The sequence below is a fragment of the Chelonia mydas genome, chromosome 24, assembly GCF_015237465.2.
Source record: "Chelonia mydas isolate rCheMyd1 chromosome 24, rCheMyd1.pri.v2, whole genome shotgun sequence".
Lineage (NCBI taxonomy): Eukaryota > Metazoa > Chordata > Testudines > Cheloniidae > Chelonia > Chelonia mydas.
This window is the reverse complement of record NC_051264.2, coordinates 479121-492713: the sequence shown is the minus strand read 5'-3', so window position 1 is coordinate 492713 and position 13593 is coordinate 479121. Positions and strand designations below refer to the sequence as shown.

Below are 13593 nucleotides of genomic sequence, written 5' to 3'. Positions count from 1 at the left end.
TGGGGCAGGGCAATTAAACCACTTTCCTCTGGTGCCACCAGCCACATCTGCCCTGCTAGGCATGGAGCAGGGATGGGCCACACACAGCTGCAGGGACCCTCAGGGAGGCCAGCACACAGGATGCATTCGACTGACAGGCTGCAGCCAGGCCAACGCATCCCAGGAAGGGGGGACAGAAGCTGGGAAATCTCCAGGGAGGCTTAGTATGGAATCTGACCAACCAGAGAGAAGCCCCTTGTCCCGACCCCCCACAGCCCGCGTGGAGATGCCTGGCCAAGGGGAACCCCTCAGCCAAGCCCCATCTCAGCTACTCATTGTGATCAGCCCCTCAGTTTGTCTCTTCATCTGCCTGCCTCACGGCTGGGGAGCTCAGCCAGGGACGGAACAGTCAGGGAGAATGGCTCTTGCTTTTCCCTGAAGCGGGGTGGGGGCTTGGGGCCCAGCCCATTCCCAGGGCAGCAATTCTGCTTTAGGAAAGTGACTTTAATAATGGATCCAAACCCGTGACTTGCAGCAAAGCTTCAGGAGCGGCTCAGTGCAAGGCCCTGTTCCCCGGTCCAGAGGCAGGCAGGCTGCATGCCACTGACTGAACCACAGAAACACACCAGGGGTGGGAAGGTCAAAGCACCCCCCTCCCCGCCCACATCACTGCTCAGAGAGGTGACCTGATCTCGCCCCCTGGGCTTAGACCGTGCACGCTCCAGGCCCCAAGGCCCCTGCCTGGCCATGGGCTCTCACTTCTCTGTGTCCCATTTCCCCAACTCGCCCCCAAGAGGGTGCTCAGAAGACAGCCCACGCTCAGCGTCTGTGCACACACCTCCCCTGCTCCTCTCAAGCCAGCCCAACCCCCGGGGCCCTGGCACCCCCCAGAGCCACCACGGCTTCAGGTCTCCCAGGACCAGCCCCGCTCACCTGGCGATTGAGCCCGCGGCACCAGCTGCCTGCCAGCAAAGCCGGTGGCACTTGTGCAGCCGGCTGCCAAGGAAACAGGAGCCGACAGGAGTTGTCTTGCTCCACAGAGCTGACACGGATACGGTGACACCTGCCTTGCAGGCCGCACTGCTCCGTGATCATCCTGGGGACCGTCCTGGGGACAAGACAAGGCCCTGGCTTTGCATTTAGGGGAATCCAGGGAGGATTTTTCAACATTTGCTCCAATGTAACCTTCAAATCCGCCGGCTGTGCTTGCCAATCTTTGGCTTTTCACCCATTCCCGGTGCAGGGGAGGCCCCAAGCACTGGGCAGGGAGCAGGGCATGAGGACGAGACTCCTTCTCCTTCCAGCCCTTTGGGGCTTGGGGTGGATCATTCCCTAGAAACCCTCCTGCAGACCTGGCCAGACACATGGTCCAGTCTTACAGCTGGTCTCAGACAATGTCAGAGGATGAGGTAAAATCACCCAGAACATACATTCCAGGAGTCCCAGCTGAATGTGGAGGTGAGGTTGAGTGCGTTGTAGTGTCTCAGGGGTAAAACCATTACAGGGGACACAATCGTCACAAACCCAGGAAAGGCCAAGTGAAGGTTAAACACAAACACAATCCAGACATGGTTATTAGGGGCTGGAAATGCCCAGTTTACGGCACCCAAACAAAGGTATGGCCTGCCCTTTAGCGACATCATGCAGCAGCCAGACACTGATCCCGCCATAACAATGCTTGCAGTTCCCGCTTAGGTTAAACGGATTTATAGACATATTAGATTTTCTTCCTTTCTTTCATCCTGTTGCAGAAGGCTGGAGTTAGAGATGTTTCCAAACCTTAAATTCTGCATTCCCAAGCCTTAAGGAACATGTGGGGCTTGCTTTTAAACTTTCTTCACCTCAGGATTTCCTGGGTTTATAATGCCCGGCTTGGCGATAATTGCAACATCCCTGTAACATTTGCAGGTTCTGATACACACTCAGACTTAACGTCATTTCAACACAGACGGCAGCTGGCAATTTCCCTGCTTTCTATTATTATTACAAACTCAACATGGGAACTAAAGGAGAAACCCAAAGCAAACATTACTAGTGATCCTGAGGAGTGTCAACCTTAAACGTTTCATTTATAGGGGCAGCTTCACCACAGCACTTTGGCTGTGCACCCCACTCTGGAGCAGTGCAAAGTAGGCAGAGCACGCAGTCCCCAGTCCCTTGCTCACACCTATTTCCCCTCACACTCCTCTGGGTGAGTGCAAGTCCATATCCACACTGAAGCTTCCCCCTGCCCTCCCCCACACCCTCGGTGAGCAGAACGGGTGAAACAAGGAGCTTTTCGAAGCCATTTGTTTCTTTAGAACTGAGTCTCTCTGCTGCCAACCCCACCAGCGTCCCTAAGGGCAGGTTGGCTTCGTTACCATGGGTCATTTTGAAAGATGGCATCTTTGCTGAGGGCACTTTCAGCTTCGCTGCCACTGAGCCAACAGGAGACGGCAGTCAGCCGTTGTGTGCGGAACTCTCTGCAGAAGAAGATTAGTTGTCGGTCCCTGCTGAAGAAACTTGCAGTTACCAAGACCACTGCCAAAAAATAAAGATTAATCCTCTTAAAAAAGAGAAAAAAAAAAAAGAAGAAAAAAAGTCTTCAACTGTAGCCAGTGCACCAGGTTTTACTGAGTCTGAAGTGGGCAGTTTGAAGCATCTCTGTTATCCCATTAATAAGATCATTCAGGACACACAGAACAGTCTGACACCAGGTGCTAAACTTCTTAAAGGAACCATTTTAAATTAATTTTTATTCAAAATAAGTAAACAAATTACTTGGAAATGTTCCGAAATTTCATTCTGTGCTCAAAAAGTAAGAGCTGGAACGTGGAGGAAAGTATGCTGTGTTCCTCATACATAAACCAGTGGTGGAATACCTGCTTTACATGCAAAACAACTCCACTTCAGTAACGGGGCCACTGGTCTGCTCGTTCCTCCTAGAGCAGTGAGTCACTGGGTCATGCTCAGAGGTGGGAGGGTTTAGATTTTGTCCAAGCTTTGGTTTTATCCTTTCAAAACGTAACTATGGGTATTAATCAGTATCCATATAAATGACTAATGCTTTTTTGGAATCCAATCAGCTCTTGGCCTCAGTGAAATCTTGTGGCAGTGAGTTACACAGGTAAATTATGCACCCTGTTAAAATTATTTCTTTTTATGTACTTTAAACATTTATTTCCTTACAATTTCATCTGCTGGGCCCTTGCTCTGCTATTCGCAGAAAAGGTAAAGAAGCTCTCTCACCCTTTCCCTATTTCCTCTCCCTCAGGCCTGCCAGCCCTGGGGCAGGTGATGCAGGGAAAGGCGCTGTCAGAGCAGCATGTTCCCTGGGCCGCTGCACCCCTTGCTAGTCAACAATTATTCAGTGTATACAGCACCATCCCCAGCATGAACTCTGCCAGGCAAAGTCCCTGGCCCAAGAGCTCCCAGGCGGGGAGAGCCTGTAGGGGGTGGAACAGCATCCGGCATGCCCCACTGGAGCCCAATTCTGTCACAGAGCAACAAGGAACACAGAGCCCAGAACGAGCCTGGGCCCTCATCTGTGACCCCCTGCTCCAGTTATCAGCCACTGTCTTGAGGTGGGGTCCAACCTCAAGGAACTCCCTGTGATTCCATCTTTTGCAGCCCGACAGGGGAAGGCCAGAGATGCCGACAGACGGCAGCAGAACAGACAGCCCAGCAAGCCGGGGGAGACGGGGAGCCAGCTGGGGCACCCGCCCCAAACGTGCACCTCCCTGGGCAGATTGAGGTGAGCAGCGCTCAGCCCGGGGTAATGGCTCCTGGCGGCAGGGCAACGCCTGCCCATTGGATCTCAGCATGAAGCTACCGTCCTTGCCCAGGGGCTTCGCTTACCACCCTGCAGACTGAGCCTCCAGCAGGGGTTTATACAGGAGATTATTTCCCAGCATGCTCAGGGGTCTTTCCTCTCTGGAACCAGCTGTTCCGGTCTCCTTGGTTCAAGGCACCCAAGGAAGCGTCACTGGGGTGGGAGCAGCCTGGGGCGCAGTGCATGGGAGGGGAGAGGCGGCGGGGTTTTAACTCCCAGTTGACGTAAAGCTCCAGACAGGCACCCACGCCGCTCTGACAGACATGTCCATGTGCTAGGCTCTGCTGGAGACCAGGCTGGGGTGCGGGGGGGCCCAAAGAGAGCCAGAGACGGCTGCTGTTTGGCAGAGCAGCAGCGATTGTGTTTACAGCACATGGATCTCCATTCCTGTGGGGCAAAGGGAGCCCTGCTCCCTCTGTGCCCGGGTCCAGTAGGGCCCAGCTGGCCCTAGACATGCTGCAGGCTTGGGGCTCAGCTTGTCAGCTCTGCCCCTGCCCAGGTGCTGTGCTTTGCAAGGGGCAGATCTAGGTGGGTGCTGGCCTCCCTGTCTCCCTTAGGGCCCCACCCAGCCCTGTCTGTGCTGCCTGGAACGTCCCCACAGAGCGATTCTCCAGAGCAGCATGCAGAGTCCTCTCCCCCGCCCCAGGCCCCCCGAGCCTTCTCACTGCCGTCTCCACAGGTAGGTCTGGATGGAGTCAGCTGGAACCAGAGCCTCAATGAAGCCAACGCCTGGGTCTGAGATCCCGAACGGCACGTCCGTGGAGTACCTGAGGAGGGCGAGGGGCAGAGTCAGTCTGACTGCATGACTGCCCAGCAGATCCAGCTCCACCACTGACTGCCTGGCAATGAATCGAGGGGGCTGCACCTCACCTCCAGATGAAGAGAGCAGTGCCATGCAGGCTGCAGGAGCAAGGTGAAGGGACCACATTCGCCTCCCCTGCTCGCAGGCCCCTCTCCAGACGAGGATCAGTGAATGTGACCAGCAGAGCTCTCACCCACCATGTGTTCAGTGCCTCTCCCCTGCCCCGCAGTCAGCTGCTTCCAGGGTTCCCCAGCCCCCTGGATTGTACTGCGAGCTCATGGGGACAGGGTGCATGCCTCCTGGCAGTCTGGGGGCACCTGCTGATGCTCAGGCCAGCGGCGTGGCCCTCCTCTGCCCCCATCAGCGCAGTTCTTGCAGTGCACAGTGAGTAGCCTGGTTATCTCCAAGTCTCTTTCCTCCTCCCTGCCCCAAAGGCCAGCTCTGGGCTCCCAACTAGTTGGGGATTGGTCCTGCTTTGAGCATGGGGTTGGACTAGATGACCTCCTGAGGTCCCTTCCAACCCTGATATTCTATGATTCTATGAACTCCCATCCCGGCACCGACTCCCTAAGCCCCTGCCCCGCTCCCAGTCTGGACGAGGCTCTCACACTCCAGGCCCAGCCACATACCTGTTCAGGACCACAAGCACGGCGGCGCCATCCGGGCGCAGGAAGGCTGCATACTCTATGTTGCACTTGCAGCTCTTCTTGGAGACAACCAGCCCGACGTGCTGGGAGCCCTCAGGGATGAACTTGCTGCACAGATAAGAGGGAGCGGTGAGCACAGGGGGAAGGAAAGCAACGGCCCCCAGAGACAACGCTGGGCCAACAAACAGAGAGGCTGCAGCCTGGGGTGGTAGGGAGCAGAGCCTGGCTCACTGGGCACTGCTGTAATTATTGGACCTAAAATTTACCCCAGTTGTGAGCTCAAGTGCAAAAAGGCTGCACCACTTCACAAGGTGTCAGAGTAACCTAGAACCCTGCCGGCTTGGACATGAACCAGAAAATAGGTCACGTTGTTTTCAATAATTAAATTGAATCAACGGGTGCACAAAACCCAAAAGACACAAAGTAATAAAGCCCAAACGCAAAGGGCCTACTAGCATCATCCAAAAGCCATGTTAAAATGATGCAGGTAAAAGAACAGGAAATGTGGAGCCGAAAATTAATAAATCAAAATTGATGTGTCAAATGTTAGGCCTAATTGGTGGGCAAAATAATGCGGGAATAAACCAGGCCAAGACATCCATGTTTTCCCCTCGGGGGGCGGGGGTGGGGGTGGGGGGTGGGCTCAGCTTACAGTCACCCAGCAGGCTGCTGAGCTCATCTTCCCTTGAGCCTGAGACCAAAGGAGCAGACCAGACTGAAGGCCTCGCTCTTGTTAAAGGTCCTTTGTTTTTCACCTGCGAATCCTCAGCTCTGTGGGGACCCTCAATTCCCAGCATCGCAGAGGCACATCGGCTCCCATTCTGTCTCCCTTTCCTGTTGGCTTACTTTCTGCCCCACTATCCTATGTCTGCCTCTCTCAGCTTTTCAGCCAATCCTGAAATCAATGTGCTGCATCAGCACAGCCAGATGAGAGGGGCCCAGCCCTGCCCAAGGAGAAAAGACCCAACCCAGTAATGTCCCTGCCCAGAATGTAGGCCAGGGTCCAAGCAAACAGGTGCCACGGTCAACATGGCAGCCAAAGCATCCACTGGAGATGGACCAGCCATCCAGCATTCCAAGACATCAGCAAAAGACTCATTCCCCCACCCCCTTCTACCCTCTCCCCCTCCACCTTGTGCAGGCTGTCTGTTAGAATCAGGAGAAGTGAATACCCCTTGCAAAATAGCATTAACCCTTTCCTTTCCCTCAAAGAAAGGTTGTTCTAAAAATAAAAAAAACCTAAGATTTTGCCTCCAAAAGGAGAAAACCTTTCAAGGTTTTAATTGAGTTTGTTTCACATAATCTCCCAATTTCAGTTTCCGTATAAATGCTTCTTTTAACTTCTTGTTCTTCCTTGTTTAATCAACAAACTTTCAACTTTAGAACGAAGGGTTTAGGTGTTGGCCAAGAAATCAAGTAAACCGAGGTCCCTCAGAGAAAACCCAGACCTCTTGGTATCTCACTTTCTGGGCTGGTCAGGAAAAGCGTTTAACACACCTGTGACTCTTTTGACCCTGGGCATTAACTCACCAGCACACGTGTACTGAGCCAGCTGTGGGCACAATCTCTGCAGTCCAAACCAGCTGACTGGGAATGCCCCAGCTCACCTGAAATGCCCAATGTGGTAGAACATGGGCTGCTTGTAGAAGAGATCCCTTTTCCTGTCCACGATGACCGGGCTGTCCACCAAGTTCTGGACCCAGTTGGGCCCCCCCTCCAGGTCCAGGGCCAGGTTCCAGTCGATCCAGCCGGAGACGAAGTTGTTCAGGTTCTGTGAGGGGACGGCAGAGATGCTCAGCTGGAGGCAGGGGACAGGGCGGGAGATGCTCCCGAGGCAGCCTGCGTGGGGGACCCGAGCGGGCCTTACCGTCAGGATGCTGTGGCTGTACTGGTTCCCCCGATCCCAGCAGCCCAGGATAACGTCCCTCTCCCAGAAGTGGGACCCAGTGCAAGCCTCTGTGGCCAAGATGAAGTAATCAGGGAAGAGGTCATGGGTCGGTAACACAGTGTCCTCTATGGGAGCAATGAAATCCAGGTACCAGTGGACGCCAATGCCATGGACATAGCGAGCAGCGTTTGGGTCACCCAGTACCTGGGAAGGAAGGAGAGAGGAGGAGCAGTCACTTATTGGCCTGGGCCTTCAAGACAGCAGCAGAAAGAAGGACCCAGCGACACACCCCTTTGAGAGCATACCCCAGACGGGCTCTCCCTCACAGCACAGGTCCAGCCACTCTGCTGCCCTGAGTGACACGCAGGTGCCTAGGGATCAGGCCCTATGCCAGCCAGGACACATTGTTCACGGCTCTGCAGCTGGGAACAAGTCCAGAGGCCAGGGCAGCGCGGGGTGCTGGCAGGACTGTCTCTTGGCACTCTGCTCTGCGCTGGCCCACCCAGACATTGCGAGGGAAGGCCAGGGTTTCCTGGGTGGAAAACAAAATGCAGGACAAACCACTGCTGCTTCCCAGGAAGCCGAGATCACTCGCCCAAGAGTCCCAAGGGAACAGCCAGGGCAGGAGCCCCTGCTGCTCCCGGGCTAGCCAACTTTACCCCAGCTTCATCCAGGCTGGGCATCAGGCACTTGGTTCGCAGTCAGGTCCCAACCACAGCTGGTCCCTGGAAAACTCAGAGGCTGCGTCCTCGAAAGCAGAGAGCAGGCAGATTGGGCCAAGCACCCCCAGCATTGAGAAGACTCTGCAGCCCAAGGGGAGAGCAAATAGGCCCCACGAAGGAAAGGAGCCAACGGAGAGCTGGGAGCTCAGCGCCCTGGGTGGCTGGGTCCTGGCTGCCACAGACCCCAGGCACCATCACACCCACGCAGATCAGCTGAGAGCACCGGATGTGTGCTTGGGAGTCCCAAGTTGGGCAGACCGTGGGATCTGGGGGGAGCCCCATGCTGGGCTCGCTATTCTTCATCAAACCCTCCTGTGCAAGCAAACCTCCCCTGGGGCCAGGGGCTGCTCTGCTGCAACCACGGCTGGTCACCGCCAGCATCACCTCCTCAGCTCAGCTCCTGCCCGCCTAAGGCAGCCACCCGTTGTCTGGAGTCTCCCCCAGGCTGCGAGGCAGGGAACAGCCTCCAGGCGCTGCTGTGATAAACAACATGAATGGGAGGGCTGGCAGCTCTCCTGGGAGCAGCAGATCGCCAAGCCAGGCGGCCAGCACAGCCATACTCATGCTTACAGCCAGACCGAAAGGGCTAGGAAATTAGAGGCAGCTAGATGGAACCCTGCTGCCACAGCAGCTCCCTTGAGGAAGGAGCAGGGCAGCTGTCCCTGGGGGCCAGAGTGCGCTCTCTGCCCCCAGCAGCCTCATAGTCATCCAGGGGTCATGGGAACTGGCTTTGGCAGGGCTGGAGTCTTCCTGGATGTCCTGCCAGCGCCCAGCCCTTAGAAGAGGGAGCACCCTGCTCAGCCTGGCGGGAACTGCTCCTCCCGCCCAGCAGGGCACACGCCAGGCATGTGCCCGTCGAGTACGCTCGGACCACAGGCCAATCCCAACGCCTGGCGTCTCCCCGCAGAGCGGAGCTCATGCACGGCCAGCCCCAGCAGAACAGGCAAAGGAGCAGCGGGCCCCGGCGTGCAGACTCACCACTTTGGCCCAGTGGGGGAGCAGCACCCTGTTGTCGTCCAGCATGATGAGCCGGATGCCCTTGTGCGAGCTGTTGGCCAGTGCCGGGCCCAGGTCCTGGGCGATGAAGTCCCGCTGGTGCTCGGCGGTGAAGCCCAGGCACTGGAAGGGGTAGTTGTTTATCAGCCCAGCTGTGGGCTCGTTCTGTGCCGTCACCGCCCAGAACGTCAAGTTGTGCTTGGTGTATTCATCCAGAAACCTGGGGGCCGGGGATGAGAAACATTAGCAGCCCCAGCCGTGCCCCCAGCGCCCGTCCTGGGGTGCAGAGACTAGGCCCTCTGCCCCCCACCCGCATGGACTGTACAGACCTCGCCCACAGTCTGTTGTTCTGCTGGCTCAGAGAGCTCACACCGACTTCTCCAACGCCCCGTCCCTAACACCCGTCCAGCCCCTTCCCTCGCACAGCCCTAGGGCCAGCTGTACTCACCGAGACCCGCCCCATCCTGCCGGCTCCTCTCCCCACGAGAGCCTCTGCCCCGCGCTGCCCTTTACCTGATGAAGTAGTTGGCCCAGGTCTTGTGATACTTGTCCCCCGGCTTCCCCTTCAGGCTTCCCTTCCCTTTCATCTCCCCGCTGGTTTTCATCCAGACCGGGGATGACCAGGGACTGGCGACCAGGGACAGCGGCTTCTTGGACAAGGCCATGGCTCGGTGGAGAATGGGGATCTGAAGGGACAGAGCAGCAGGACCAGCTCACTGTGCGCCACAGGGGTCTCAGGAAGGAACGTGCCTAGACACACCGGTCCCCTGGGGGCTACTCCCTCTCAGGAGGGCAGCAGTGGCAGCTCAAGGGCTGCAGATGCAGAAGGGAGCCTAGAAAGGCTGCAGGACAGGGGAGCTCCCCTTTGCCGTGGTGCCCAGCATAGATGGGACTTTCCCCTCACAACGTCACAACTCGTCACGCAGGAGGGGCTGGAAGACGCCTGCCCTGCAGGGCTGTCAGGGAGGCCAAGGAGCGTCTGATGGAGACCCAGAGCAATGGCTGAGGGGTGAGTGCCATCAGGGGGTAGGGGGTCAGCCCCAGCCCATGATGGCCACAGAAAATACCCCAGATGAGGTGGGGCCTGGGAGCTCGGTCGGAGTGCAGAAAACCTGAGCAAATTGGGACTGGCCGCTCCCCGCTCCCTGGGGCCCCCTCCCCGCTCCAGTGCAGCTCACTTTCAGCTTTGTATCCTCATCCTTCAGGCCAAAGTTGAGGAGCTGGTAGTCGTAGGGGGTGTCGTCGTAGCTGTAGGGGTGGGTGGAGAAGTCACAGCTGGCCATGGGAATGCGGAGCAGGTTGTACTCGATCCCTGTGGGACAGGAAGGAGGGGACCCGGTGTCACAGGAGCCAAAGCAGCAGGTCCCAGTGACTACACGTGGGGACAGAGGGCCTCAGGCTGCAGGACGTGACGTGCAGCTCCCGAGAGCCATAAGCCCAGAGCCAGGGCCTGCCCCCTACCAGGACAGCCAGCAAGCCAACACCATACATCACTGCCCCGAATCGGCCCCCAGCGCTCACCTTCCTCCGTGAAGTAGGACGCGAGCAGGTGGCGTTGGGTCTCCTTGGACAGGGACAGGATGTTCATCGCAGCCGAATCTGTGACGGAGCCGCCAAAGCCCTTCACTTTCTGGTACTGCTGCGTGGTGTCCAGCTTCAGCACAAGATCTGCGGGGCAGAGAGCAGCTCGGCTCAGAGCCCTGCAACTGGGAGCAAGGGCCAGGGCCAGGGCCAGCAGCCAGCCCTGCCCTTGGCACCCCTAGTGCCCAAGCAGATACCTGGGGCCATGGAGTCGCTCTGGAACCTCCCCTCACTGTGCTCCAGCCGCTTGCCCGCCTTGCTGCTCTCATACTTGGCGTACGTGCCCACGGCCGGGACAACAACGGGGTCCAGCATGTCACAATAGGTGGCGTTGCATTCACACACCATCAAGTCATGGCCAAAATACTGGGGGCTGCAGGGACGGCTGCCTAGGAAGAGAGACACAGACTGGGTGAGTGCAGGGCTCCGGGTATAGTTTGGGGCTTCCCCACCCCTCCCGGGAGAGGATTCCCACCCCCCGTCAATCCCATTCCTCTGAGCTCTGGGGATGCCCCTGAGCGAGGTCCCTCCCACACGGTCCCAGGCACCCATTCCAGGTGCAGAAGGGTTCTCAGCACACCTGTTTGGTCTCTCAAACCCCAAGACTCCTGCACCAGCCAATACCCTGCTACTTCCCCCCACGCCGAGAAGTGCAGAGGCTGAGCGGCACCCAGGAGGGACCCTCCCCCCAGGTCACACACATGACACATCATAAGCGCTTACCTGCCGCCCCAGGCGCTGTCTGGATGAAAAGGAACCAGCCCACGATGCTGGCGCACCCGGCCCACATGGCGCCTTTCCTGCCCGGTGTGACCCCGCAGCCAGTACCAGTGAGCGCGGCACTGGGCACCTGGGCCTGAAAGCAGGATGGAGGCTGTGAGTGTCGGGGCCGCTGGGACACCCACTCCCCACTCACTGCACCTTCAGTAGCTCCAGCCTCAGGAGCAGCCGAGCAAGCCCAGGACCACAGGGACTCCTGGAACAGCACGAAGAGAGGAGGTCGCCTGCCCAGCTCAGCCCAGCCTGGTGGTGGAGGGTATCAGGGAGCTGAGCCGCTCTGGTAACTCCTGTCCCGATCTCTCCTCCGTGCCCTTCCGCCCAGCTGAACCCCAGGGTTCACAATTGCACAACAAGCTGCAATTCCCCCGACTCACCAAGGCCTCCACTGCCACAGCCAGCCCCAGCCTCTCTTTTAAAGGGAGCCTTGGCTCCAGTCCCTCCCACACCTGATCTCATCTTCTCAAGTCTTGTCCCACCCCAGGCTCTTTCCCAGCCTCTTCCCAACAACTCCCCTAGTCTCCTTCAGCCACCCTGACTTTGTCCCTTCTTACCCAGCAGCCCCTGCTCCTGGGATACCAGCTGCTCCTTCCCCTCACCCTGAACCCCTCCTGCCTCCAAGGCTCACCTGACCCAGTGCTTAAGGGGTTGTAGTGGGCACCTCAACGATCCGGTCCTATATTTACCAACTTCATTAATGATCAGAGCAAGGGAGCAGAGAGCAGGTACATATCATTCCCGCATAACACTGACCTGTTCTTTGGTGCCAGCCCCAGCCAGAGAGAATCAGGAGGCCCTGGGGCCATCAGACACCTGGGCAGGAGACTATGACAACATGGGACTCACCCTGTGAGGACACAGAGCGAACAGCAATGGGTGGGTGAGACGAGAGGAGGAAGGCGAGAGAGGAGCTGGGTGCTGGCATAAGGACCTCATCCATCTTGCCTAGCCAGTAACACAGGCATCTTTTGCAATGGCTCAGTTCCACCTGACCTCGATTACGATGGCAGTCTTAATGAGGGATTAGCAAATGCCCAGTCATGCCAAACTACATCTACTGCCACATGACTTCTCACAGAGGCCTGCATTAACCGTGGTATCCTGGCCAAATTCCCACTTGGGCAATACTATGCCAAACTAGAATTGCCCTGCAATTTCAGGGGATGAAATTATTAGTCACTTTCTGTGACACTTGTTGCGCAGTTTCTCCTGGTACACAATGACTGCTGCGTTCCACCCTGGAGCTGGGTGCATTTCAGTAGTAAGTACTCACTGTGTTGAGAATATGCCAAGTGCTTGGTGATGCCTCCAGCTGAAAAGCACTGTGGGACAACACACTGAAAATAAAACCAACGAAGAATTCTTTGACCCTGCCGGCTGTAGGTTAGTTCAGGCCACATGGAGAAAAAAAGTTACTTAAAATCTGGGCAACTGGGAACGTCACATTCACCTCTTGCCTGGAAATGACACCCACCCCTACCCCTGAGAACAAGCATGGTCATTTATCACGGTTCCAGACTCACTCTGGTTTAGGCTGCTGAGAATTCCCTTTTCCCCAGGAGACGGATTTTGAGAGGATGAGGCCATGGAATTAACTCACCTTTACTGTGATTATCTTTCCTGTGGATTCCACGTCAGGATTAAAATTATGAATTTGAAAGAGCCTAGATCAAAGCTCCGGCCCTAGCCCTGATTGACTGCATGGCCCCTGCTCTTGTCTCCACAGGTCCTTGGGGCAGGGACGGGGCCCCGGGTCTCCTTCTAATGCCATAAAGGGCCCGGGGTGCGAAACAGAGATTGGGCTAAAAAACCAGAACCTGGCTGGCCCCACCCCCTAGTTCAGGACCCACACACATGCCCTGGCACAGGGAGGATGAGGGTTGGGTCTCAGAAAAAGCCCTGACACAAGCCTGACCGGCTGCGCCAAGCAGCTCCCCTGGGGCTGGCTGGACGGGCCCCCACTCACTCAGCCCAGGTGGGGGGCGGCCGGGCGGGCGGGGGCGCTGCAGACCCCGTGGGAGAGGCTCCAGGCCCGGCAGGGCAGGAGGGACCCTGCATAGCACGGAACCGCGGCAAGCGGGGGCGGCAGCTGCCCCCGGGGCCGGGCGCCCAGCACCGGGCTGACGGCCGCCGTGGGCCGGGCTGAGCAATGGGGCGGCCCCGCCTGGCAGGGCGGCTCACCGGGGCGCGGCTCACCGGTTCCCGGACCAGAAGCCGCCGCCCCAGGCCCGCGGGGGAACCCAGGCGTCCGGGCCCGCCCACAGGCTCCTGCGGCCACTCACCGGGGCGGGCCGGCGCCAGTGCCCGGCAGCGGCGGCGGCTCCGCGGACAGGCGTGGACCGAGAGTCACGTGACGGCGCGGTCACCTGACCCGGCCCCCGCGCCTGCGC

General features: G+C 57.7%; 1 protein-coding gene across 4 annotated transcripts; it reads right to left on the bottom strand.

The window, feature by feature from the left end:
* Positions 1–2679: 2679 nt before the first annotated feature.
* On the bottom strand, positions 2680–13593 carry GBA (glucosylceramidase beta). Of its 4 annotated transcripts, none has more exons than XM_037883655.2 (12): positions 13486–13593; positions 12477–12540; positions 11150–11402; positions 10624–10815; positions 10367–10513; positions 10024–10157; positions 9359–9531; positions 8828–9065; positions 7107–7331; positions 6847–7010; positions 5222–5347; positions 2680–4557 (listed from the first exon to the last, which is right to left on the bottom strand). In XM_037883655.2, exons 3-12 carry the CDS (start codon positions 11214–11216, stop codon positions 4452–4454), a joined length of 1572 nt encoding a protein of 523 aa, XP_037739583.1. In that variant the 5' UTR covers positions 11217–11402; positions 12477–12540; positions 13486–13593; the 3' UTR covers positions 2680–4451. The 4 variants fall into 4 exon arrangements, with proteins under 4 accessions (XP_037739583.1, XP_037739581.1, XP_037739582.1 ...); XM_037883653.2 differs by having other exon boundaries at positions 11150–11282; XM_037883654.2 differs by lacking the exon at positions 12477–12540 and having other exon boundaries at positions 11150–11282; positions 13486–13564.

What these genes read in the sequence shown, in the direction of transcription:
- GBA (XM_037883655.2), bottom strand. Translation starts at nt 11,216, where the DNA reads ATGTGGGCCGGGTGCGCCAGCATCGTGGGCTGGTTCCTTTTCATCCAG. An exon ending in GTCCTACTTCACGGAGGAAG is followed by an intron (nt 10,158 to 10,366) that starts GTGAGCGCTGGG and finishes CCTGTCCCACAG; the next exon opens with GGATCGAGTACAACCTGCTC. An exon ending in ACAGCCACAGCATCCTGACG is followed by an intron (nt 7,011 to 7,106) that starts GTAAGGCCCGCT and finishes GTCCCCTCACAG; the next exon opens with AACCTGAACAACTTCGTCTC.